This window comes from Pollachius pollachius (genome assembly GCF_949987615.1).
Source record: "Pollachius pollachius genome assembly, chromosome: 1".
Classification (NCBI taxonomy): Eukaryota; Metazoa; Chordata; class Actinopteri; order Gadiformes; family Gadidae; genus Pollachius; species Pollachius pollachius.
In genome coordinates, this window is record NC_136934.1 from 579,511 (window position 1) to 607,010 (window position 27,500).

Genomic DNA, 27,500 nt, shown 5'->3' on the forward strand with positions numbered 1-27,500 from the left:
GGGTGAGGACCAGGTGAGGAGGACGAGGACCAGGTGAGGACCAGGTGAGGGGGGTGAGGACCAGGTGAGGACCAGGTGAGGGGGGTGAGGACCAGGTGAGGGGGGTGAGGACCAGGTGAGGAACAGGTGAGGACCAGGTGAGGGGGGTGAGGACCAGGTGAGGGGGGGTGAGGACCAGGTGAGGACCAGGTGAGGGGGGTGAGGACCAGGTGAGGAGGACGAGGACCAGGTGAGGACCAGGTGAGGGGGGTGAGGACCAGGTGAGGACCAGGTGAGGGGGGTGAGGACCAGGTGTGGAGGACGAGGACCAGGTGAGGACCAGGTGAGGGGGGTGAGGACCAGGTGAGGACAAGGTGAAGGGGTTAGGCCCAGGTGAGGACCAGGTGAGGGGGGTGAGGACCAGGTGAGGACCAGGTGAGGGGGGTGAGGACCAGGTGAGGGGGACGAGGACCAGGTGAGGACCAGGTGAAGGGGTTAGGCCCAGGTGTTTCCCTGGTCCAGGGAAGGGAGGAGGAATTCTAGGAATGTTGTACGTTCCTGGAGGCCGGCCCCTCGTTGGGATCAATACCGGTATGGGGGAGGGGAGGCCGAACCCGCTCCTCACCTGGTCCTCACCTGGTCCTCACCTGGTGGTTCTGTTGACTAGACCGCATGGTCAGGCCTAGGCCACATGGTCCTAAGAAGGCCTAGACCACAGGGTTCTACCAGGGACTAGACCACATGGTCCTAAGAAGGCCTAGACCACAGGGTTCTTCCAGGGACTAGACCACATGGTCCTAAGAAGGACTAGACCACAGGGTTCTACCAGGGACTAGACCACATGGTCCTAAGAAGGACTAGACCACAGGGTTCTACCAGGGACTAGACCACATGGTCCTAAGAAGGACTAGACCACAGGGTTCTACCAGGGACTAGACCACATGGTCCTAAGAAGGACTAGACCACAGGGTTCTACCAGGGACTAGACCACATGGTCCTAAGAAGGCCTAGACCACAGGGTTCTACCAGGGACTAGACCACATGGTCCTAAGAAGGACTAGACCACAGGGTTCTACCAGGGACTAGACCACATGGTCCTAAGAAGGACTAGACCACAGGGTTCTACCAGGGACTAGACCACAGGGTTCTACCAGGGACTAGACCACATAGAGCTAGGGTCCTAGCAGAGACTATGGGGTCCGGGGAGGTCTAGACAGTCCTAGCAGTGTAGAGTGTGTGCCTGGTTGGTTCCTGAAGGAAGGCGTGTGGCTGGCAGTATTCAGAGGCCGTGTCCCTCATCGGGGATTAACACATGACACATCCTCATAAACAACAAGTCTCGTTTATATTAGAATATATTACAGAGATGTCACATACATTTGCACAGTTTAGCATACATTACATGCTGCAGGACTCCATTGCTGCATGGCATGATGGGAATTAGTATTCTAGACACAGCAGGTAGGTGAAGGAGGTTTAAAAGGCAAGTAGGTGGAGGAACCAATGGCTGTGCAGAGATCTAAGTTATCTTCCTTATCAGAAGGTCTGTTTGGGTCAAGCACAATACCTTTTAACTATCCTATTACAATCTCCAAACACGTATCTCACAACATTCCAAGGAAGCTCTGACGTTCAGTTCAGAAATTTGTTTTGGGCCGATGGATGCCCCCGTTGGTTTATGATCAATATTTTTCTGAAATATGAGCAGAAACAGCTGATTAACATTTGTATTTTAGGAATGTGAACATATGTTTCTTCAAGGCAGTTTCTATCTTCCAAAAAGATAATGGTACCTCTACCAAAAACGACAACATCCACCCCATCAGACACTAAGACATACACCCCACAAAACACTACAACATACTTACCACCAAACACTAAGACATACCCCACAAAAAACTACAACATACTCCCAACCAAACACTAAGACATACACTCCATATGTCTACCCATATACCATTAGCTATATCGTAGTGGTCAGTACATCTCCCATGTCTTTATAACAACAAGTCTGTATTAATTCCCCACAGCTCTCCTGCTGTGTAACGCAGTCGTCCAGAAGGCAGCAACACAGGGAGGAGAATGTGGCTGCCCCTTTGTGATTGGTTCATACTGAAAGTGCCGCCCCTCGAGGCTGTTTGGAGACGTTGTGTAGGGCGATCGCCTCGCTGGTCAATGACCTGCTTTTACTGCCGCGTGAAACGACAACAACATCAGCATGATGCGTGTCCCGCTGCACCAGGGCAACACTGTCTGTGCACACGTCAGGGTTTATGGGCGCCGCTGGCCGCCGGCCGCCGGCTTTATCTCTGTCCTCTGGGGTCCAGACGCTATAAATCTGCTCTGGCTCTCAGCGGGGACACGGGCCCTGCAGCCTCCTGTGCTGCATACCCACCGGCCCTGGGGTTTACAGCGGCCCAGGCCACATAAAACACGTCCGCGCGCCGCCACTCCCCGGCGCTCCTGGGCTGGCCTGTGACGAGCGTGGGAGCAGCGAGCGGGAGAGGGTTAGAGAGCTGGCTGGAGGCAGCAGGGACACAGGGCAGCAGTGTGTGAGCTGTAATTAAAGGGGTCTACAGTGCCCACTGAGTGGAAGTTTGTCCCAGCGACGCGGGGATATTTCAGGAGGTGTGTTACAGTGACAGAGCTGGGAGGAATGTTCCAGGAATCGTCCTTGTTAAACAGAGCCATCCGGGTTTCAATCCCAGCCTTTGTTTACCCCTGGTTCTTTCCCCAGTCCGCTGTCATCATCATCAATCATCTGTAGGGGGGGGGATTACTATGGGCAGACTGCATCCCAGTAACCTCATGTTTCAGTCTGATACTAGGCTGCCAATCAAACACTTGGGAGCCTCCAAGCCTTCATCACTTCTGGACCAGTGACTCTAACTAAACTACATAGTCTGGACCAGTGCCTCTTAATAAACAGTTACGGCCCTCATGCTAATTGTCTTCTAACACATCCTGTTGGTCGTTCTGCCCCTCAGTGGTCATCATGTGTATGGGAGCCGACATGATCCGGGAGGTCATGCTAGCCGCCCACAGGAGACGGCTCACAGACGGAAGCACCGTTTACTTCAACATTGAACTCTTCAACACGTCCTCCTATGGTAAAGTTACTAAGCAACTAAACTTACCGTCAATGACAAGGATATGTGAGTTTTCGTTTATATGATTGTTGACTGTATGATTCCTAAGGTGCAGTTGATAAATCCTTTAACTCTATCATCCAACCTGCCCTGACATGGAAACTTCCCCCCAACCAGGCAACGGCTCGTGGAAGCGAGGAGATAAGTTGGACACAGAGGCCCGCCTAGCCTACGCCTCCCTCAACATCGTCACTCTTCTCAAAACAGTCAAACCCGAGTTTGAGAACTTCTCCATGGAAGTGAACAGATCCATCCAGAAAGAGCGCTTTGCTGACTGCCAAGACTGTGGAAGTGTACGTAAGTCTGGGATATCTGAGGTGATTTTAGAACCTGGAGATACTGTATCTGTTTGTGTTTCCTGGATATCAAACTAAAATACGTGGACCGTACATTTAGATTTCCTCAGCGATGCTTTGAACCCCCCTTCTTCTGCTCAGCCTCAACCCCCAGATGCTGGAGGGACATTTAAAGAGTTCCCAGGGCCCCTGCTAGGGACACCTGTAGAAAAACACTTCACAGAGAAGGGCCAGCCCGTCTCTCCGCCAGAGCCAGGCCCTCAGTCAGGCCTCTGAGCCAGGGGCCCCTCAGTCAGGGGGAGGAGCCGGAGAAGAGGGGTGCTAGTCTTGGCCCCGAGGGACCAGTCAGCAGGGTAGATGCAGGTTCTTAGCTCTCAGGTGCAAGGGGCCCTTCAGGGGCCCTCCAGGGGCCAGGGGCCCTCCATGGGCCAGTAGCCCTCCAGGGGCCATCCAGGGGCCAGTAGCCCTCTAGGGGTCAGCAGCCCTCCAGGGGCCCTCTGGGGGCCTCTGGGGGTCAGTAGCCCTCGGTGGGCCCTCTGGGGGTCAGTAGCCCTCGGTGGGCCCTCTGGGGGTCAGTAGCCCTCGGTGGGCCCTCTGGCGGTCAGTAGCTCTCCTGCCATGCGACAAAATAGGAAGATAAAGACCTGCGCTCCAGGACCCCAGAGCCTTTCTGACACAATGCAGCTGTCGGCTGGGGCTCCAGACGTCAGAGAGGGAGAGAAACACTGGCTAGTCGCAGTCAGAAACCAATGATGTTATTATTAGAGTTTGCATAACGCCACTTACCAGACCTTTACACAAAGAGATTGTAGGGTTAGACAGTACAGAGACAGGTCATTAAGGAGCAGGTAGGGGTTAGACAGTACAGAGACAGGTCATTAAGGAGCAGGTCGGGGTTAGACAGTACAGAGACAGGTCATTAAGGAGCAGGTAGGGGTTAGACAGTACAGAGACAGGTCATTAAGGAGCAGGTAGGGGTTAGACAGTACAGAGACAGGTCATTAAGGAGCAGGTAGGGGTTAGACAGTACAGAGACAGGTCATTAAGGAGCAGGTAGGGGTTAGACAGTACAGAGACAGGTCATTAAGGAGCAGGTAGGGGTTAGACAGTACAGAGACAGGTCACTAAGGAGCAGGTAGGGGTTAGACAGTACAGAGACAGGTCATTAAGGAGCAGGTAGGGGTTAGACAGTACAGAGACAGGTCATTAAGGAGCAGGTAGGGGTTAGACAATACAGAGACAGGTCATTAAGGAGCAGGTAGGGGTTAGACAGTACAGAGACAGGTCATTAAGGAGCAGGTAGGGGTTAGACAGTACAGAGACAGGTCATTAAGGAGCAGGTAGGGGTTAGACAGTACAGAGACATGTCATTAAGGAGCAGGTAGGGGTTAAATGCCACCCTTCTTTAAGAAGCCTACAGGTAGACTGGACATGGGCATTGAACCTAGGGTTGAGTATCCTGCATTATGGTCAGCATTAGGCAACGTCCCTTCTAGAATCATGTCCCATGTAATGGAATGGTTCCTGGAATACTTATGAGAGTATAATGATGTAGTCTGCGTGCTGCGTGATACGGACAATGGCAGCTCAGTGCGCCGTTTGTTTCGATAGTTTACATTCCGTCTTTATGAGCAGATTCTCAGTGGGGTCTGACCGGGAAATGTTTCCGTCATGCCCTGGTAATTGTTGTTGTTTTTTATACGTTGTAATGTCACTCCGATGGAATTCAGACATTCCCGATTGCTGTTTCCATGCGGCGGGATCGCCACGGCAGCGACTATAAACACAGCGGGGCTCAGGGTCTGCGTGGAGCCCAGCCAGATCCCTAGACCCGAACACGACCCGTCACAGAGAGGGCTCAACCCCCAGGACCTCCTAGGGGCCCCTCCTAGACCCTCACCAGAGGGGGCTCAACCCCCGGACCTCCTAGGGGCCCCTCTTAGACCCTCACCAGAGGGGGCTCAGCACCAGGACCTCCTAGGGGCCCCTCCTAGACCCTCACCAGAGAGGGCTCAGCACCAGGACCTCCTAGGGGCCCCTCTTAGACCCTCACCAGAGAGGGCTCAGCACCAGAACCTCCTAGGGGCCCCTCTTAGACCCTCACCAGAGAGGGCTCAGCACCAGAACCTCCTAGGGGCCCCTCTTAGACCCTCACTAGAGAGGGCTCAGCACCAGGACCTCCTAGGGGCCCCTCCTAGACCCTCACCAGAGAGGGCTCAGCACCAGGACCTCCTAGCGGGAGCTCCCAGACCTTTTCCTGGCTCTGGATTGTTTGTGATCCTAACAGCACCTCTCGTTTCCTGCTCTCAGAGCCCCAAGCAGGGTCAAACCCAACGAGGTTCAGGGAAAACCAGAGTCCTGGAATGTCATAATAGCTTCCTTCTTAGTGGCAGAGCAGCACACTATGTGCAGAACCAGATAAGAACCGGCACACAGACCCAGAACCAGGTCACAGAGAACAGACCCAGAACACAGAGAACAGAACCAGGTCACAGAGAACAGAACCAGAACACAGAGAACAGAACCAGACCCAGACCCAGAACACAGAGAACAGAACCAGGTCACAGAGAACAGACCCAGAACACAGAGAACAGACCCAGAACACAGAGAACAGAACCAGAACACAGAGAACAGACCCAGAACACAGAGAACAGAACCAGAACACAGAGAACAGAACCAGGTCACAGAGAACAGAACCAGGTCACAGAGAACAGAACCAGACCCAGGTCACAGAGAACAGAACCAGAACACAGAGAATAGAACCAGGTCACAGAGAACAGAGCTCCCCTCAGAACACGGTGTGAGGCTGAGGGTTGTCCCTGAATGCACCCCCCCCTCGACCGGTTACAACCAGCGGACCTTAGTTCCCTGAGGGCAGCACCAAAGCTCCTAAAGGCCTACATGTTGTGGTGTACCTTAAGTAATGCCGAATTTAGATGAGTAAAACACATCATACTCTTCATTCTTTGCTGATACAAGGCAACAGCAGAGAGGTTCACGTATTCCTTTAAGACTAATCTAATCACAAATTATAATAATCGTTCAACTATAATACTGAATCGTCCTCCAATTTGGAGAATGTATGTTTTGTCCAAATGGGTCTTAATATTTGCAGATTTGGTGGGACATAGTGGGACAAGAGATAACATGGATTGTACAACATCATCATATATATCCTTTTAAACACAGATTTAGACATTGGGCTTAGGGCTAGGGCTGGGCTTAGGGGTAGGGCTAGGACCAGGGTTACATTTAGGGTTAGGGTGAGGGTTAGGTTCAGGGTTAGGTATAGGGCTAGGGTCAGGGTTAGGTTTAGGGCTAGGTTCAGGGTTAGGTTTAGGGCTAGGTTCAGGGTTAGGTTTAGGACTAGGGTCAGGGTTAGGCTTAGGGTTAGGGTCAGGGTTAGGTTTAGGGCTAGGTTCAGGGTTAGGTTTAGGGCTAGGGTCAGGGTTAGGCTTAGGGTTAGGGTCAGGGTTAGGTTTAGGGCTAGGTTCAGGGTTAGGTTTAGGGCTTGGGTCAGGGTTAGGCTTAGGGTTAGGGTTGGGGATTGTGGTTTGAGGATGTCAGCACTATCTCACCTCCTCGATGTCTCTGCTTCTCCTTTCTTCTCCCCTCTTTATCTCTGGACACCATACAGAGAGGTCCAGAGATAAAATAAACCTAGATATAATTCACGAGAGGTCTATCAGCATTATAAGTGAATGGGATGTGAGTCCTTGAGTCGGTTCATAATTAATTGTAATCTGCACTCCGGCTGGTATTTGACCGTCCTAAACAAAGCCTGTCCTAGCGTGTTTAAGGCGTTTCATTTTTAACAGGGAGGAATTCCCCTCTTCTCAGTAAATAGGCTTCAGCTCGGGGATGATTCCAGCTGATTACCTTTGGGTTATTTCTCCTCCTCAGTACCTGAGCTGATATCTGGTCCAAAGGCAGCAGAGACCTCCTTAATATAGGAGGGACTGTGCGTGTGTTTGGCGGAGGGGGGATATACGTCGATAGATTGTGTTACCAGGGTTGAGAAAACAAACATTTTAAACTCTGAGAGCGCGGCTTGCGGACTCCCGGCGTTCCCGAACCCCGACGGCTCGGCTCCATTCCCCAAAGAAAAGAGAGGGAGGACGGAGGCCGTCGGTCCGCTGACATAAACACACGCTATAATATCACATTCTACAAGAATAGAGCGCTTATCTAGGGGAGCTATATTCTGTTCTCCAGATTAGCTGAGGAGCGCCACGGGGGGCCAGAAATGTAATCGTGCAAAAATCCCAAGCAGGTCGACTTATGCTAACATTATTGTTAGCCGTCCAGGCCTGCGCTGTGGGCAGACCTTTGTCACGTGTACGCAAAGTGTCTCGGTATTTGGATAAGCGCTTCTAAACTAAATGTAGGATTATTATCATGATTATTAGAAATGGAGTGGTAGGGTCACAGAGTCAACGGTTACCGTAAAGACAACAGCCTGGGACCACATTCTCTTTGTCGACATACATTTTTGCATTGAACAATCTGAGGCAATGCGATCGTTCAAAGTGTTCAAGTGGAAAATGGGATCAATTCTGTTTCAGTTTTGGAAAAAAACACAAAATACAGCATGTAAGGAAATCCACCCATTAATGTTAATCATTAATCATTATCATATTTGATCGATCCTTTGTGTTTATCTGTGGCTTTGCCAAAGGTATTTGGAAGTCACATTTCAAACTGAAATGATTGGCTTACTTTTAGTTACTGCGGGTTAGGCTTAGGGTTAGTTACTGCGGGTTAGGGTTAGTTACTGCAGGTTAGGCTTAGGGTTAGTTACTGTGGGTTAGGGTTAGTTACTGCAGGTTAGACTTAGGGTTAGTTACTGCAGGTTAGGCTTAGGGTTAGTTACTGCGGGTTAGGCTTAGGGTTAGTTACTGCAGGTTAGGCTTAGGGTTAGTTACTGCGGGTTAGGGTTAGGGTTAGTTGCTGCAGGTTAGGCTTAGGGTTAGTTACTGCGGGTTAGGGTTAGGGTTAGTTACTGCGGGTTAGGCTTAGGGTTAGTTACTGTGGGTTAGGGTTAGGGTTAGTTGCTGCAGGTTAGGCTTAGGGTTAGTTACTGCGGGTTAGGGTTAGGGTTAGTTACTGCGGGTTAGGCTTAGGGTTAGTTACTGTGGGTTAGGCTTAGGGTTAGTTACTGCGGGTTAGGGTTAGTTACTCAGGGTTTGAGTTAGGGTTAGTTACACAGGGTTAGTTACTCAGGGTTAGGGTTAGTTACTCAGGGTTAGGGTTAGTTACTCAGAGTTAGGGTTAGTTATTCAGGGTTTGAGTTAGGGTTAGTTACACAGGGTTAGTTACTCAGGGTTAGGGTTAGTTAGTCAGGGTTAGCGTTAGTTACTCAGGGTTAGGGTTAGTCACTCAGGGTTAGGTTAGTTACTCAGGGTTAGGGTTAGTTAGTCAGGGTTAGGGTTAGTTACTCAGGGTTAGGGTTAGTTACTTAGGGTTGGGGTTAGTTACTCAGAGTTAGGGTTAGTTTGTCAGGGTTAGGGTTAGTTACTCAGGTTAGGGTTAGTCACTCAGGGTTAGGGTTAGTTAGTCTGGGTAGGGTTAGTTAGATTTAGCAGCCTCTAGTGGCTACATTGTAGCTGTAGCTCTACCATGAGGGGTTCAGAGTGGACAAGAATAAAACAGAGAGAGATATTTATAGAGAAACCATCCCTGGATGGATTGACTCAGGATGGTTGCGTTTTGTTCTTGAGAAGTCTTCAAGTTCAGGTATTTTTAATTGGGTTAATCGCTTCACACCGGTGATGGGCTTCAATCCGACTGTCCTCTCCAGATCAACATGTTCCTGGAGGGGTTCCATGACGCCCTGCTGCTCTACACCATCGCTCTGCATGAAGCCACGAGGAAGGGCTTCAGTAAGAAGGATGGCGCGCAGATCACCGCACACATGTGGAACCGCACCTTCGAAGGTAGACCAGCACCCCACTACAGAACCAGTTCAGCTAAACCCTAAACCATCACACAGTTACACAGCTACCAGCACCCCACTACAGAACCAGTTCAGCTAAACCCCAAACCATCAGCACTAGTCCAGTGAGGAGGTGGGCTGAGGAGGAGAGTCTCGGCCCCTCGCTCCGAGGGTTCCTCTCTGCGCTCTCGATATACAACAACAATGTTCTCCTCCACAGGAAGGCTCATGAACAGGCTCACATTCTCTTGTTCAAATATTTTAAAATTGCAAAGAATTTTTGAACACGGGCCCCGAGATGAAATTACAATTCTTGGCGTCGGTGGCCGACACAAACGCCGCCGTGTCAAACGGCTTTCCTGTTTTATTAGCTAAGCCGGAATTTCTGCACACTGCCGCTATGTTTAGCTTGGAGCGCGGCGCTGGCTCACTCTGCTCCCCCTCAGGCATCGCGGGCCCCGTCTCCATGGACGCCAACGGGGACCGGGAGCAGGACTTCAGCATCATGGCCATGACCCGGCCGGAGGAGGGCTCCTACGAGGTGAGGCCCCCACCCGCAGCAGGTCCCGCCGGAGCCGGGGGTCCCTGTCTGACTGTGACCCTCCTCTCCCTCCTCTTCCTCCTCTCCCTCCTCTTCCTCCTCTTCCTCCTCTTCCTCCTCTTCCTCCTCTTCCTCCTCTTGCAGGTGGTCGCCAACTTCTTTGCGATCAACGGGAGCTTCCAGGTTCTGCCGGCGTTCAACACGGACCGCTTCACGCTGCGGGGGCGGCGCACGCCCCCCCCACCAACACCCGAGAAATCATGTAAGGAACCGGACGGGTCTTAGCGTCTAACAGAGTAGTGGTCTCTGCTGGACCGGGTCAGACCAGGTCTCTGGGAGACCGGTTCAGACCAGGTCTCTGTGGTGTGGGACCAGGTCAGTGTGGGACCAGGTCAGTGTGGGACCAGGTCAGTGTGGGACCAGGTCTCTGTGGGACCAGGTCAGTGTGGGACCAGGTCAGTGTGGGACCAGGTCTCTGTGGGACCAGGTCAGTGTGGGACCAGGTCTCTGTGGGACCAGGTCTCTGTGGGACCAGGTCAGTGTGGGACCAGGTCTCTGTAGGACCAGGTCAGTGTGGGACCAGGTCTCTGTGGGACCAGGTCAGTGTGGGACCAGGTCAGTGTGGGACCAGGTCTCTGTGGGACCAGGTCAGTGTGGGACCAGGTCTCTGTGGGACCAGGTCAGTGTGGGACCAGGTCAGTGTGGGACCAGGTCTCTGTGGGACCAGGTCTCTGTGGGACCAGGTCAGTGTGGGACCAGGTCTCTGTAGGACCAGGTCAGTGTGGGACCAGGTCTCTGTGGGACCAGGTCAGACCAGGTCTCTGGGAGACCGGGTCAGACCAGGTCTCTGGGAGACCGGGTCAGACCAGGTCTCTGGGAGACCGGGTCAGACCAGGTCTCTGTGGTGTGGGACCAGGTCAGTGTGGGACCAGGTCAGTGTGGGACCAGGTCAGTGTGGGACCAGGTCAGTGTGGGACCAGGTCTCTGTGGGACCAGGTCAGTGTGGGACCAGGTCAGTGTGGGACCAGGTCTCTGTGGGACCAGGTCAGTGTGGGACCAGGTCTCTGTGGGACCAGGTCTCTGTGGGACCAGGTCAGTGTGGGACCAGGTCTCTGTAGGACCAGGTCAGTGTGGGACCAGGTCTCTGTGGGACCAGGTCAGTGTGGGACCAGGTCAGTGTGGGACCAGGTCTCTGTGGGACCAGGTCAGTGTGGGACCAGGTCTCTGTGGGACCAGGTCAGTGTGGGACCAGGTCAGTGTGGGACCAGGTCTCTGTGGGACCAGGTCTCTGTGGGACCAGGTCAGTGTGGGACCAGGTCTCTGTAGGACCAGGTCAGTGTGGGACCAGGTCTCTGTGGGACCAGGTCAGACCAGGTCTCTGGGAGACCGGGTCAGACCAGGTCTCTGGGAGACCGGGTCAGACCAGGTCTCTGGGAGACCGGGTCAGACCAGGTCTCTGTGGTGTGGGACCAGGTCAGTGTGGGACCAGGTCAGTGTGGGACCAGGTCAGTGTGGGACCAGGTCTCTGTGGGACCAGGTCAGTGTGGGACCAGGTCTCTGTGGGACCAGGTCAGTGTGGGACCAGGTCAGTGTGGGACCAGGTCTCTGTGGGACCAGGTCAGTGTGGGACCAGGTCTCTGTGGGACCAGGTCAGTGTGGGACCAGGTCTCTGTGGGACCAGGTCAGTGTGGGACCAGGTCAGTGTGGGACCAGGTCTCTGTGGGACCAGGTCAGTGTGGGACCAGGTCAGTGTGGGACCAGGTCAGTGTGGGACCAGGTCTCTGTGGGACCAGGTCAGTGTGAGACCAGGTCAGTGTGGGACCAGGTCAGTGTGGGACCAGGTCTCTGTGGGACCAGGTCAGTGTGGGACCAGGTCAGTGTGGGACCAGGTCTCTGTGGGACCAGGTCAGTGTGGGACCAGGTCTCTGTGGGACCAGTCTCTGTGGGACCAGGTCAGTGTGGGACCAGGTCTCTGTGGGACCAGTCTCTGTGGGACCAGGTCAGTGTGGGACCAGGTCTCTGTGGGACCAGTCTCTGTGGGACCAGGTCAGTGTGGGACCAGCAGGGACCAGGTCACAGGGTTCTAACAGTTGCCCCCCTCCCCCCCAGACGGTCTGGGGGTCTCGGCTCTGACAGGCATCATCGTGGGGGCTCTGCTGGGGGCCGCCCTGCTGATGGCCTTCTACTTCTTCAGGTAAATCACCCGACCCCCTGATCCGTCCTCTGATTGGCTGCTTTACAGGAAGGGCTACAGGATAACCACTGATCTGTCGTCTGATTGGCTGCTTTACAGGAAGAACTACAGGATCAGCATCGACCGGCGGACGCGGCTGGAGGAGTGTGACATCGGGAAGCACCGGCAGCTGAGAGAGGATTCCATCAGATCCAACTTCTCTGCTGCATAGAGCCCCCTCACCCCTCCCCCGTCTCCCTCACCCTCCCCCTCACCCCTCCCCCTAACCCCCTCCCTCCCCCCCTCTCCCCTCTCTCCCCCCCCCCCCCCCCCCCCCCCAGGGAACCACTTGTTGGAATGTGACCAAAGACTTTGAGAAGCCGTCCAGGAGAGATGCTATTTAAAGTAGATTTTATGTTTTCGTCTTTTGACTTGTCATAACTCAGGAAATGTCTCGGAGTCCCAGAGCCACTCTCTAGTAAAGCTACAGTACCGAGCCACGCTCCACACATCCACAAACACCCACACCTGGAACCATCGGTGGGTGATGGAGGCTGAACACACTGTTGATCATGGGCCTCTACCCCCCCACCAAGAGAATAGTGCCCCATCACAGGCCTTCTGGCCCTGCTAGTCCAGGAGGGTGCCTCTCAAACTTTTCAATAACTAATATTCATTCTTAAAGGAAGCCTTCGCCTTTGTGTGCCAATAGAATGAGCTGAAGTAGGACCTTAGAGCAGGCTAACATAGAGCTATTCTACTTTGTATTTGATCCGATCTTTTGTATTTATGTTTTTTATTGACCCTAATGTGAACACCAGATGAGTTCACTGTACTACAGTAGTATACTGCCTGAGTACACCGTACTACAGTAGTATACTGCCTTAGTTCACAGTACTACAGTAGTACTAGTGTCTGAGTTCACAGAACTACAGTAGTATACTGTCTGAGTACACTGTACTACAGTAGTATACTGCCTGAGTACACAGTACTACAGTAGTATACTGCCTGAGTTCACAGTACTACAGTAGTACTAGTGTCTGAGTTCATAGAACTACAGTAGTATACTGTCTGAGTACACTGTACTACAGTAGTATACTGCCTGAGTACACTGTAATACAGTAGTACTAGTGCCTGAGTTCACTGTACTACAGTAGTTTACTGCCTGAGTACACTGTACTACAGTAGTGCTAGTGTCTGAGTACACTGTACTACAGTAGTATATTGTCTTGGCCACTGGAGTTCCAAATGTATTTTGATTGGTGTCTTCATCGTGTGTCTGCTCAGGAAGCCATCATCTGAGCACACGCACTCGGTTCACAAGCTATTGAACCCATAGTCGTCAGAAGTCTTGGCCAATTAGAGCTCAACCAAATAAAGCTCAACCAATGAAACATCACTGACCCAACGCTGTTTCCAGAGGCAGAATGTTTCACTGAAACTCTTATTCTCCAAACCTTAAGTTAGACCACCTCATGACCTGACAGGGGACAGTGGCGCTTCCTCTGCTCTGAAACAAGGGGCCCGGGGGCCTGCCAGGGGGTCTGCCAGGGGCCTAGGGTCCAAGGGGCCAGGGGGCCTGCCAGGGGCCCGGGGTCCAAGGGGCCCGGGGGTTGGACCTGACTGGGTCCTAGCATAGCGCGTGCTAGCATTTAGCAGCGCTACGGGTGTGGAATGAGCTGGTGGTCGTGGGGTTGGAAAGCGACCTGGAGCCCTCCAGGCCTCCTCCAGGCCTCCACCAGACTTCCTTCAGGCCTCCTTTAAACCTCCTCCAGGACTCCTCCAGGCCTCCTCCTCCTCCAGGCCTCCTCCTCCAGGCCTCCTCCTCCAGACCTCCTCCAGGCCTCCTACTCCTTCTCCTCCAGGCCTCCTCCAGACCTCCTCCAGGCCTCTTTTAAAACTCCTCCAGGCCTCTTCCAGACATCCTCCAGACCTCCTCCAGGCCTCCTCCTCCTCCAGATCTCCTCCTCCAGACCTCATCCTCCAGGCCTCCTCCAGGCCTCCTCCTCCTCCTGCAGGCCTCCTCCAGACCTCCTCCAGGCCTCCCTTAAACCTCCTCCAGACCTCATCCTCCAGGCCTCCTCCAGGCCTCCTCCTCCTCCTGCAGGCCTCCTCCAGACTTCCTCAAGGTCTCGCTTAAACCTCCTCCAGACCTCATCCTCCAGGCCTCTTCCAGGCTCCTCCTCCTCCTCCTCACTTCTGTCTGAGGCCGTCTGGACAGACCTTAAGAAGCATTTCATTACTATTATGTCCTTTGTTGGGGTTGGTCAAGTCAAGCTGCCACGGCTAACTGTGTAACTATGGTAACGTTGTGTAACTTCGGGTAACTATGGTAACATTGTGGAACTTTTACGAGGATGGTCAAAGGTCACACAACATGTATTGCATTCACTTTCTTTCGCACTAATTAAAACCTTCTTTAAACAGAGTCATGTACCAGAAGGAAAAAGGTCAAACTGGAGCCGGAGGAACAGAACGGGACTGAACTGTTGATATAGTAATTACTATATGTAAATCAGAGTTATATTTATGTATTACAGTACATAATGGAAACACAAGACAAGAGTCACTTATTTTGTACATATTTAAGCACGTAACATAGCAGGATTATTAAGTATTTGTTACTTGTTTCTCTTTGTAGCTGTCCTGTAACGGTTTAACTTCTTAAAGCCTGCTTTTTTCTTTCTGAGTTACGTACTCCACTTGTTAAATCACATGTTCGTGTTTTTGGTTGCTGATTGGCTGCTGTCAAGGTGAAGTAACAATAAAGCTTCTGAGAGGTAACTCATGATGGTGACTGCGTCCTTAATGCTGCGTTTACAACCGCTGGGAACTGTGGGAAAAACAGAGAACCCCTCTGACCCCAGAATAGATACAATATACAACAGAACCAAGACAAAGACGCTGTTTTTGGAGCCCATTATTTATCGTGTAGTTATGTATGTTTTGTATAGTTATGGGTCAATGTTTATCTATCCCATATATAAAATATATCGTTCTTAAACTTCATGCATGCACACACATTCTCTCTCTCACACTCTCATGAGTTACATGATCCACGAAGTTAATCGCTGCTCCTGGTGTATATATATCAATTAAAATATATATATATTTATATTTATGTATACATAAATAAATATAAAGATATATATACATCCAAACATGGTTTATTTGAAAGGGACAATGCACAATATATAATTGAGCCAGATTCTAACAACAAGGCTAATTTACATCTGTTGTCCCTGGAGACATTATATATATATATATATATATATATATATATATATATATATATATATATATAATGTCTCCACTCTGTATCCCCTCTGAGGCTCTGAGCTCCTGCAGCAGACGTTGGTTTTTACAACAGCTCAACCCTTCCTTAGTGTCTCTGCACCCTGCTGGGGTCCCCCTCAGCCTTAGTGTCTCTGCACCCTGCTGGGGTCCCCCTCAGCCTTAGTGTCTCTGCACCCTGCTGGGGTCCCCCTCAGCCTTAGTGTCTCTGCACCCTGCTGGGGTCCCCCTCAGCCTTAGTGTCTCTGCACCCTGCTGGGGTCCCCCTCAGCCTTAGTGTCTCTGCACCCTGCTGGGGTCCCCCTCAGCCTTAGTGTCTCTGCACCCTGCTGGGGTCCCCCTCAGCCTTAGTGTCTCTGCACCCTGCTGGGGTCCCCCTCAGCCTTAGTGTCTCTGCACCCTGCTGGGGTCCCCCTCAGCCTTAGTGTCTCTGCACCCTGCTGGGGTCCCCCTCAGCCTTAGTGTCTCTGCACCCTGCTGGGGTCCCCCTCAGCCTCATGATGGACTGATGTGAGGCTGACCTTCTGGGGTCATCCAGACGCGTTGTGTGTGGGCCTGGGACCCTGACTTGTGTTCACACATGACCCCCCCCTGTGAGGAACACCTGGTGAGGTGGCCAGTAGACGGTGTACCTCGAGGGCAGACGCACACCGTCTGTCCCTGGTCGGGCGGCCAGCAGCTCAGTCTGCCCCAGGGACACTTTCTCTCCATCCCCCCCTCCTCCGTAGAACCGTTCTCCGTAGAACCGGTCTGCTCCCCCTGGGCTGAGAGCCCACCTCGGTTCCGGATGGTTCTTTGGAGAGCAGGGAGCTCCATTCAGACACATCCCAGCACATCGAACCGGTCCACTCAGACCCCCATGTGGCCGCCTTCTGCGTACCAGTGTTCTGTGTTGACTAAGTCCTATGGATGCTCTCGTATGGGTGCTGGTCTTATGGTGCTGTCTTATGGGTGCTGTCTTATGGGTGCTGTCTTATGGGTGCTGTCTTATGGGTGTTTTCCTATGGGTGCTGTCTTATGGGTGCTGGTCTTATGGTGCTGTCCTATGGGTGCTCTCCTATGGGTGCTCTCCTATGGGTGCTCTCCTATGGATGCTGTCCTACGGGTGCTCTCCTATGGGTGCTCTCCTATGGGTGCTCTCCTATGGATGCTGTCCTACGGGTGCTGCAGACGTGTGTCTACGACTCTCTGACGGGTGCCTGACCTTAATACGGACCATTAGTGTGAGTTGGAGCTGCGTTAGCATGGCATGCTATCTGATGGGAGCTTGTGTCCCAGAAGGACACAGTGTCCCTTCCGGTGGTTCCTACCACGATGGTAATCATGTCAACTCTTCTTCGCTGCTCCTTTGATATGCATTGTGTTCGTGTCGGCCCCCCCAAGCAGTCATTAAGCCCCCAGTTCCCCATCCACAGATCTCACGATATTCCTCCCAACGGAAAGCTGAAATTGCTAATGACTCCGGAAGTTTCCCAAACAAACTGCATGTGTCCTGGTCCAGAGGATGATTGCTCGAACTCGCTGGAGAACAATGCTGATTGGTTTGAACTCGCTGGAGAACAATGCTGATTGGTTTGAACTCGCTGGAGAACAATGCTGATTGGTTTGAACTCGCTGGAGAACAATGCTGATTGGTTTGAACTCGCTGGAGAACAATGCTGATTGGTTTGAGGCCTGAGCTGCACTGCAGTCTGCTGAAGGGCAGCTGTTTATTTGTTCAGCCAAACCGATTCTCCCCGTGGAAGGTTCCTGAGTGTTTCAGACCCTAACCCTTTTACCATCGCACCATTTCTTCATTCAGGAGTTTACTCAATGGATCTAAAATAGATTAATTTCTTCTCTAAATATAAAAAGACAAAGACAGTGGATCATTTGAAGTATGAAGACATAATATCCATACGTCACCCCAATACTACATGAACACCCGATAGGTGTTCATGTAGTATTGGATGAACATTGGATGAATGATGTTTCAACATGAGGGAGACAGTTCCCCGAGGACCCTGACTTAACAGCTCCTGCTCTAGAGCCAACTGCTCCGTGTCTGCTGTGGAGGCTTCTCTGAGCCCTTGGTCGCTCCTGCTTGCTTCTGTAGGTCTCATAAGGGCCTCATGGAGCTGGAGGTCTTCATCGCAACATGTTACAGCTGGAGGTCTTCATCACAACATGTTACAGCTGGAGGTCTTCATCACAACATGTGACCAGCTGGAGGTCTTCATCACAACATGCTACAGCTGGAGGTCTTCATCACAAAATGTGACCAGCTGGAGGTCTTCATCACAACATGTTACAGCTGGAGGTCTTCATCACAAAATGTGACCAGCTGGAGGTCTTCATCACAACATGTTACAGCTGGAGGTCTTCATCACAAAATGTGACCAGCTGGAGGTCTTCATCACAACATGTTACAGCTGGAGGTCTTCATCACAACATGTGACCAGCTGGAGGTCTTCATCACAACATGTTACAGCTGGAGGTCTTCATCACAAAATGTGACCAGCTGGAGGTCTTCATCACAACATGTTACAGCTGGAGGTCTTCATCACAAAATGTGACCAGCTGGAGGACTTCATCACAACATGTTACAGCTGGAGGTCTTCATAACAACATGTTACAGCTGGAGGTCTTCATCACAACATGTTACAGCTGGAGGTCTTCATAACAACATGTTACAGCTGGAGGTCTTCATCACAACATGTTACAGCTGGAGGTCTTCATAACAACATGTTACAGCTGGAGGTCTTCATCACAACATGTTACAGCTGGCGGTCTTCATCACAACATGTTACAGCTGGAGGTCTTCATAACAACATGTTACAGCTGGAGGTCTTCATAACAACATGTTACAGCTGGAGGTCTTCATAACAACATGTTACAGCTGGAGGTCTTCATCACAACATGTTACAGCTGGAGGTCTTCATAACAACATGTTACAGCTGGAGGTCTTCATAACAACATGTTACAGCTGGAGGTCTTCATCACAACATGTTACAGCTGGAGGTCTTCATAACAACATGTTACAGCTGGAGGTCTTCATCACAACATGTTACAGCTAGAGGTCTTCATCACAACATGTGACCAGCTGAAGGTTGGACCAGGCTGCTGATATGAGGTGAGGGTCCAGGAGCATCCTGCTCTGCAGCTCTCTCCACTGTGAGTCTGAAGGGATGCCCAGAGGAGCGACTGCAGACTGTATGTGACTGATTAGCATAGCGGCTGGGCTGCGTTTCCAGCCATGCTGAATTAGTTTCCTCACGAGAGGAATGTTCTGAAACATGGCATGAGAGACCTCTGTGATGTGATCTGAGCACCGAGGGCTGAGCTCCCTGTTCGTGTCTGCAGGGCGGGGCTGCAGAATGTCCCAGCCGAGGGCCACGGGCTGCGGTGAGCCGCTCCTTCCCTCTGATCATGGAGCGCTCTGGGCCGCGGAGCGGGTCGCTGCCGACAGGGAAGGCGGATAACGTGTGACTTTAAACTCTGTTATTAAACATAAATCTAGCGGCACTAAGGGCTGAGGAATGCCTCTGATCCACTTTACAGCCGCGGAGAGAGCGCTCCCTGGGCCAGGCCTGGAAGCCCTACCTGCTCCCCATCCGCAGCGTTTTATTGGCCGCTTCTTGCCGAGCAGCAGGAGAGCGAGGGCTCAGGTCTGGGGGGACGATCTCCCGGCCAGCCGCTCACACGACATCCCGGCTCGCTGGCGGAGCGGAGCCGGCAGGATTTATGCTCTCCTCCGCCGCTTCAAACAGCAGAGTGTCACGCTGACAGCGCAGCCCGGCCCAGACGTCCATCATGTCTCTCAGGGTTCAGTAAGCCGTGAGGACATCCAGGAGACAGCCAGCTGTGCTAATGTTAGCCTCCAGGTTACAGAATGATGACTCTCTCTCTCTCTCTCTCTCGCTCTCTCTCTCTCTCGCTCTCTCTCTCTCTCTCTCTCGATCGAACAAAAGGTTTCCAAAATATGCAGATCCACATGCTTGCCGTGCTTTCATGTCCGTTCCGTGTCACAGCTAAATGGTTCCTTCTGAAAAGTAAATTGTTCAAAGAATCTCAGAATGTCATCTGATTATGTCCAGGAGGGCCTCTGGTACCCGGAACAGAGCGCCCTGCTTGAGTGAAAGGTTCTCTAGATAATAGTGCTGGAGGTTCTCTAGAGTATTATAGTGGGCTAAAATCTTCTCTAGAGTAGGGTCCTGGACTAAAAGCTTCTCTAGAGTATAGTACTGGAGGTTCTCTAGAGTATAGTGCTGGAGGTTCTCTAGAGTATAGTACTGGAGGTTCTCTAGAGTATAGTACTGGAGGTTCTCTAGAGTATAGTACTGGAGGTTCTCTAGAGTATAGTACTGGAGGTTCTCTAGAGTATACTACTGGAGGTTCTCTAGAGTATAGTACTGGAGGTTCTCTAGAGTATAGTACTGGAGGTTCTCTAGAGAATAGTGCGGGAGGTTCTCTAGAGTATAGCGCTGGATTGAAAGGTTCTCTAGAGTATAGTGCTAGAGGTTCTCTAGAGTATAGTACTGGAGGTTCTCTAGAGTATAGTACTGGAGGTTCTCTAGAGTATAGTACTGGAGGTTCTCTAGAGTATAGTGCTGGAGGTTCTCTAGAGTATAGTGCTGGAGGTTCTCTAGAGTATAGTGATGGAGGTTCTCTAGAGTAAAGTAAAGTATACTGCTGCTGTCCTTGTAAACGCTGAGGTGGGTATATGTGCTAGCTCCTCCTTGCTACCAGGGAATAACCACCAGTCTTTCCTCATCCTGTTCAGACAGTGAACACAGAAGCACACAGATCCATCCTCACCACCCTGAACATCCTCCACGTCGCTGCGGCTTCAGGACTTTCCTTGACGACACAAATGAATGGTGCTGTTATGGAAAGCTTCAAAAGTTTAGAGCCAAACTCATTCCTGGTGTGAGAGGGTTATGTAGAGCTGGAGGTGGAGGAGGAGGAGGAGGAGGTGGAGGAGGAGGAGGAGGAGAAGGAGGAGGAGGTGGAGGAGGAGGAGGAGGAGGTGGAGGAGGAGGAGGAGGAGAAGGAGGAGGAGGTGGAGGAGGAGGAGGAGGAGGAGGAGGAGAAGGAGGAGGAGGTGAAGTTGGAGGAGGAGGTGGAGGAGGAGGTGGAGGTGGTGAAGAAGGTGGAGGAGGAGGAGGAGGCTGAGGAGGAGGAGGAGGAGGAGGAGCTGGAGGAGGAGGTGGAGGTGGAGGAGGAGGCTGAGAAGGAGGAGGAGGAGGTGGAGGTGGTGAAGGAGGTGGAGGAGGAGGAGGAGGAGCTGGAGGAGGAGGTGGAGGAGGAGGTGGAGGTGGAGGAGGAGGCTGAGAAGGAGGAGGTGGAGGAGCTGGAGGAGGAGGAGGAGGCTGAGAAGGAGGAGGTGGAGGAGGAGGTGGAGGAGGAGGCTGAGAAGGAGGAGGAGGAGGAGGAGCTGGAGGAGGAGGTGGAGGAGGAGGAGGAGGCTGAGGAGGAGGAGGAGCTGAAGGAGGAGGTGGAGTTGGAAGAGGAGGTGGAGGAGGAGGAGGAGGCTGAGGAGGAGGAGGAGCTGAAGGAGGAGGTGGAGGTGGATTGCTGAAACAAGGCAATAGTCTGAAGTGGAGCGCTGAGACAAAGTGACGTTGGGGAGGAATGTGCATTCTGACATGCCTTCCCGGTCCCATTAAGATATCCTGACGATTCAACGCAATATTCCGTCTCCAGTCCGGCAGGTGCATTCTTCCAGGGGAGCCTTTCTTGTCCTGCGGCCAGATGTTTCCTGCCTTTTCATCGAAGTATGCACGCGAGCAGCCAACCCCAGCGGATCAAGTGGAATCTTGGAATTCAGGGCATACGCGCAAAGCCTGCAGACAACCACACAGACGGATGTTTGTAACTCTATCTGCGTCTGGCAGCAGCTCTGTGCTGGCCCGGTCTCCGAGCCTCTTAGCCTCGGAGCCTCTTAGCCTCTTAGCCTCTTAGCCTCGGAGCCTCTGAGCCTCGGAGCCTCTGAGCCTCTGAGCCTCTTAGCCTCGGAGCCTCTGAGCCTCTGAGCCTCTTAGCCTCTGAGCCTCTGAGCCTCGGAGCCTCTGAGCCTCTGAGCCTCTGAGCCTCTGAGCCTCTGAGCCTCTGAGCCTCTGAGCCTCTGAGCCTCTGAGCCTCTTAGCCTCTGAGCCTCTGAGCCTCTGAGCCTCTTAGCCTCTGAGCCTCTGAGCCTCGGAGCCTCTGAGCCTCGGAGCCTCGGAGCCTCTGAGCCAGTGGACTCACATGTCTCCACTCCTTTGGCACTCCTGGGCTAGAGGGTCAAAGGACGTGTTGTTGGATTGAACAGAGGGTTCGAAATGACATCTAGTCTATTAAAAAGCAAAACAATCTAGTTGTTTGCCAAAACCTTTGGTTTATTAGGATATTTGATGATAAATCACTCAGACCCAAAGAGGGTCAAAGGTTAAACAGGTGAGCTGCGTAATCACGGGTGTTAACATGTTCAATGACAAAGAAGCAATCTGATCAAATCAACCTTAATCCTAACACTTTACCCCAATCCTAACACCTCACCCTAATCCTAACATCTCTTTATAATCCTAACACCTCATCTTAATCCTAACATCTCTTTATAATCCTAACACCTCTTTATAATCCTAACACCTCATCTTAATCCTAACATCTCTTTATAATCCTAACACCTCAGCCTAATCCTAACACCTCATCCTAATCCTAACACCTCAGCCTAATCCTAACACCTCATCCTAATCCTAACACCTCATCCTAATCCTAACACCTCACCCCTTTATAATCCTAACACCTCACCCTAATCCTAACACCTCACCCTAATCCTAACATCTCTTTATAATCCTAACACCTCCTTATAATCCTAACACCTCATCTTAATCCTAACATCTCTTTATAATCCTAACACCTCTTTATAATCCTAACACCTCATCTTAATCCTAACATCTCTTTATAATCCTAACACCTCATCTTAATCCTAACATCTCTTTATAATCCTAACACCTCATCCTAATCCTAACACCTCAGCCTAATCCTAACACCTCATCCTAATCCTAACACCTCAGCCTAATCCTAACACCTCATCCTAATCCTAACACCTCACCCCTTTATAATCCTAACACCTCACCCTAATCCTAACATCTCACCCTAATCCTAACACCTCACCATAATCCTAACACCACACCCTGACCTGAATTACCTTCTGGTCAACATGGAGGCAAGAATTAATCGACTCCCAGTGGCTGCTGGTTCTTCAACTGGAAATGAAGCTTCTAACCTCCAATCAATCTTTACCTATGGTTACGATTTAAGGCCTAGAGTCAATATTTACGCTGAGATGTTAGTAGTTAGTAGACAGCAGTATCTGGCAATATCTACTGGGGTTTTAGGTAATATTAACTGGAGGAGTATCTGGCAATATGTAGGCCTACTGTAGTATTGTAATATGTGCTATAGTATATAATGTAATGTGTACTGTAATGTGTACTATAATATGTACTGTAGTATGTCCTGAAATGTACTGTAATGTGTACTATAATATGTACTATCATATGTTCTGTAATGTGTATTATAATATGTACTGCAGTATGTATTGTGAACTGTAACGTAATGAAAAGTGTACTCTAAGATGTACTATAATAAGTACTTCAGTATGTACTGTGTTCTGTAATGTACTGTGTACTATACTATCTACTGTAGAGGTCTGGTTGTGGAACAAGGCAAGCAGTTGAGGAATGTGATGAAACAGAAGCATCTTGAAGGCATCAGAGGAGCAGACTGTGTGGTCTGGAGCGACCTTGTCCACTGGTTCCCAGTCTGGGCTCCGAGCATCTCCCACCATGTGCTCCAAGAGCAGCCCTGGAAATGGCGGGAATGTGGAAGTCGATACGCAAAATATTTGTTACCGGCCCACCGTGCAATTACAGCGATTAGTTTGGAATAAGAGCATATGTCATCAGTAGAGATATTCGTGGCATGCTGCAACAGGGCAGCCATGACACCACTAACCAAACACACTCAGCTGATTATGATGTTCATTTGAAGAGCGATCGGAGAACGGAGCTGGAAGGAGACTGAAGCCCACGTCTGCACCACCACATCCACATCACTCTGCTACTCCCCCTGACCACGGCTCTAATGCCTACCCTCGCTCCCCCTCTCCTCCTCATCTCCTCAGAACACCTCCTCATACACCTCCTCATCTCCTCACAGAACACCTCCTCATCTCCTCACAGAACACATCCTCATACACCTCCTCTCCTCCTCAGAACACCTCCTCATACACCTCCTCATCTCCTCAGAACACCTCCTCATACACCTCCTCATCTCCTCACAGAACACCTCCTCATCTCCTCAGAACATCTCCTCAGAACACGTCCTCATCTCCTCAGAACACCTCCTCATACACCTCCTCATCTCCTCAGAACACCTCCTCATACACCTCCTCATCTCCTCACAGAACACCTCCTCATCTCCTCACAGAACACATCCTCATACACCTCCTCTCCTCCTCAGAACACCTCCTCATACACCTCCTCATCTCCTCAGAACACCTCCTCATACACCTCCTCATCTCCTCACAGAACACCTCCTCATCTCCTCAGAACATCTCCTCAGAACACGTCCTCATCTCCTCAGAACACCTCCTCATACACCTCCTCTCCTCCTCAGAACACCTCCTCATACACCTCCTCATCTCCTCAGAACACCTCCTCATACACCTCCTCATCTCCTCACAGAACACCTCCTCATCTCCACGGAACACCTCCTCATCTCCTCAGAACATCTCCTCAGAACACGTCCTCATCTCCTCAGAACACCTCCTCATACACCTCCTCATCTCCTCAGAACACCTCCTCATACACCTCCTCATCTCCTCGCAGAACACCTCCTCATCTCCTCACAGAACACCTCCTCATACACCTCCTCATCTTCTCGCAGAACACCTCCTCATCTCCTCGCAGAACACCTCCTCATCTCCTCACAGAACACATCCTCATACACCTCCTCAGAACATGTCCTCATCTCCACAGACCACCTCCTCATCTCCTCACAGAACACCTCCTCATCTCCTCAGAACTCCTCCTCATCTCCACAGAACACCTCCTCATCTCCTCAGAACACCTCCTCATCTCTTCAGAACACCTCCTCATCTCCTCAGAACACCTCCTCACCTCCTCAGAACACCTCCTCCTCTCCTCCAGGTCTCAGGTGCTCCTCAGAGGGAGGTGTTCAGCGTTTACAACAGAAACAACCAGAACCTCCTTCCTAGACGGACCGCGAGCACCGTGTTGTTTTGGTCTGAACCTGGCAACGTTTGAAATTCCTTATTGGAGTGATGTGTTGCATCATGGGTCTACAAGGTGCTTCAGACGTTTCCCAGATGGCCGACTGTATCTGCTCCCCCCTCAGCCCTCGTGCCCCTCTCAGATCCATCTGGGACCCAGCGTTCATCAAGGCTCATTATTCACCCTGAGCGCCCTCCAAGGGGTCCTGAGCCTCTACTTTAATGGGCGAGGAAACCTTGCTCTCCAATCTAATCAGCTGCTCCCTGGCAAGGCCTCCCCATGAGTCACCCTTCATTGGGGTGGCGTTAACGGACCCCTTCAGCTCTAGCCCCCCACACGGGGACGAGAACATGTTCCTGATCCCAGCCGAGAGCAGAGAACCACCGTCTGTCTGTTCCAGACTCCCTGAAACAAGCAGACTGAGACTATTAGACTTCAGGGAAGAAAATAAATGTATGCCTCAACGTAAAATATTGATATTGAAAAATAAACACATGATCAGATGGAGGCCTGCGGTTAGTTCTGGTCATGTAACTTCAGTGAACAAGCAGCTCAATTGTAAATGTATGGTTTGATAGTGTCACAATGGTGATGGCGCTGTTTCAGGTGAAACACCTTGATACAGTAACTATGGTTAGCCATATGGTGACTGTGGCTAACACCATGATACTGTTACTTTGGCAATCAGGCTGCTACAGTTATACCCTTTCTATGGTGGTACTGTAACTGCGGTTACCTTGGTGAATATGGTAACTACAGAAATACTGTTTATATTGTGATAAGGTTACTACAGGGATACAGTAACCATGGTGATCTATTCCAACCTGTTAATCTGTTGTTAGCGTAACTCAATACCAATGTGTAGGTTGGCATTGAGTAAGATAGGTAACTAGCCCAGTGTTTTAACCTGTGGTACCTGTACGTGTATGTGATAGTAGCATTATGTAGTTGTCATAATGTGTGTATTTGCAGTAATGTGTGTAGCTGCAGTAATTTCTGGACGTGTCGTAGGCTAATTGGAGTTCTTGTAATGTGTATAGTTGTCGTAATGTGTGTAGTTCTTGCAATGTGTGTAGTTGCAGTAATGTGTGTAGTTGTCGTTATGTGTGTAGTTGCAGTAGTGTTTGTAGTTCTTGTAATGTGTGTAGTTCTTATAGTGTGTGTAGTTCTTGTAATGTGTGTAGTTCTTGTAGTGTGTGTAGTTCTTGTAATGTGTCTAGTTGTAGTAATGTGTGTAGTTGCAGTAGTGTGTCTAGTTGCAGTAGTGTGTCTAGTTGCAGTAATGTGTGTAGTTGCAGTAGTGTGTGTAGTTGCAGTAGTGTGTGTAGTTGCAGGAGTGTGTCTAGTTGCAGTAGTGTGTCTAGTTGCAGTAGTGTGTCTAGTTGCAGTAGTGTGTCTAGTTGCAGTAGTGTGTCTAGTTGCAGTAGTGTGTGTAGTTGCAGTAGTGTGTGTAGTTGCAGTAATGTGTGTAGTTGCAGTAGTGTGTGTAGTTGCAGTAATGTGTGTAGTTGCAGTAGTGTGTGTAGTTGCAGGAGTGTGTCTAGTTGCAGTAGTGTGTCTAGTTGCAGTAGTGTGTCTAGTTGCAGTAGTGTGTCTAGTTGCAGTAGTGTGTCTAGTTGCAGTAGTGTGTGTAGTTGCAGTAGTGTGTGTAGTTGCAGTAATGTGTGTAGTTGCAGTAGTGTGTGTAGTTGCAGTAATGTGTGTAGTTGCAGTAATGTGTGTAGTTGCAGGAGTGTGTCTAGTTGCAGTAGTGTGTCTAGTTGCAGTAGTGTGTCTAGTTGCAGTAGTGTGTGTAGTTGCAGTAGTGTGTGTAGTTGCAGTAGTGTGTGTAGTTGCAGTAGTGTGTCTAGTTGCAGTAGTGTGTGTAGTTGCAGTAGTGTGTGTAGTTGCAGTAGTGTGTCTAGTTGCAGTAGTGTGTGTAGTTGCAGTAGTGTGTCTAGTTGCAGTAGTGTGTCTAGTTGCAGTAGTGTGTGTAGTTGCAGTAGTGTGTCTAGTTGCAGTAGTGTGTGTAGTTGCAGTAGTGTGTGTAGTTGCAGTAGTGTGTGTAGTTGCAGTAGTGTGTCTAGTTGCAGTAATGTGTGTAGTTGCAGTAGTGTGTGTAGTTGCAGTAGTGTGTCTAGTTGCAGTAGTGTGTCTAGTTGCAGTAGTGTGTCTAGTTGCAGTAGTGTGTCTAGTTGCAGTAGTGTGTGTAGTTGCAGTAGTGTGTGTAGTTGCAGTAGTGTGTGTAGTTGCAGTAGTGTGTGTAGTTGCAGTAGTGTGTCTAGTTGCAGTAGTGTGTCTAGTTGCAGTAGTGTGTCTAGTTGCAGTAGTGTGTCTAGTTGCAGTAGTGTGTCTAGTTGCAGTAGTGTGTGTAGTTGCAGTAATGTGTGTAGTTGCAGTAGTGTGGGACCCCCTGGTGAGGGTCCCCCTGCCGCTCTGTGTTGCCGTGCTGGGCAGGGCGTCACGGCAGCGGCTCTGGAAGCAGGGAGATGTTTACGGGGCTAATCTGGCATGGGGAGCTCATTTCCCTTCACTTAACCTCCCATTGACAGAAGGCTGCAAAGGAAACCACCAGCGCTTATCTGCCCTCTACTTCCTGTCCAGGACCCGGCAAACAGGCCAACATCTGTCTGTCAACATCTGTCCGTCAACATCTGTCTGTCAACATCTGTCTGTCAACACCAGTCTAACAACATCTGTCCGTCAACATCTGTCCTACTGTCAACCTACAGGGCATGAGACTGATCAGCAGGAAACTGTCTCCTCAGTGTCTCCTCTCTCCTTAGTGTCTCCTCTCTCCTCAGTTTCTCCTCTCCTCAGTGTCCCCTCATTGTCTCCTCTCTCCTCAGTGTCCCCTCAGTGTCTCCTCTCTCCTCAGTGTCTCCTCTCTCCTC

General features: G+C 50.9%; 1 protein-coding gene across 1 annotated transcript in view; it reads left to right on the forward strand.

Annotated features, from left to right (window-relative positions):
• npr3 (natriuretic peptide receptor 3) overlaps positions 1 to 14,857 on the forward strand; it is a 15,700-nt gene extending 843 nt beyond the window's left edge. Inside the window, exons 2-9 of the mRNA XM_079750059.1 lie at positions 2,354 to 2,538; positions 2,967 to 3,089; positions 3,246 to 3,421; positions 9,225 to 9,360; positions 9,806 to 9,900; positions 10,045 to 10,162; positions 12,010 to 12,094; positions 12,194 to 14,857. Of these exons, the coding sequence (XP_079606185.1) occupies positions 2,354 to 2,538; positions 2,967 to 3,089; positions 3,246 to 3,421; positions 9,225 to 9,360; positions 9,806 to 9,900; positions 10,045 to 10,162; positions 12,010 to 12,094; positions 12,194 to 12,305 (1,030 nt within the window). The 3' untranslated portion in view covers positions 12,306 to 14,857. The remainder of the gene's footprint in view (positions 1 to 2,353; positions 2,539 to 2,966; positions 3,090 to 3,245; positions 3,422 to 9,224; positions 9,361 to 9,805; positions 9,901 to 10,044; positions 10,163 to 12,009; positions 12,095 to 12,193) is intronic.
• Positions 14,858 to 27,500: the final 12,643 nt, after the last annotated feature.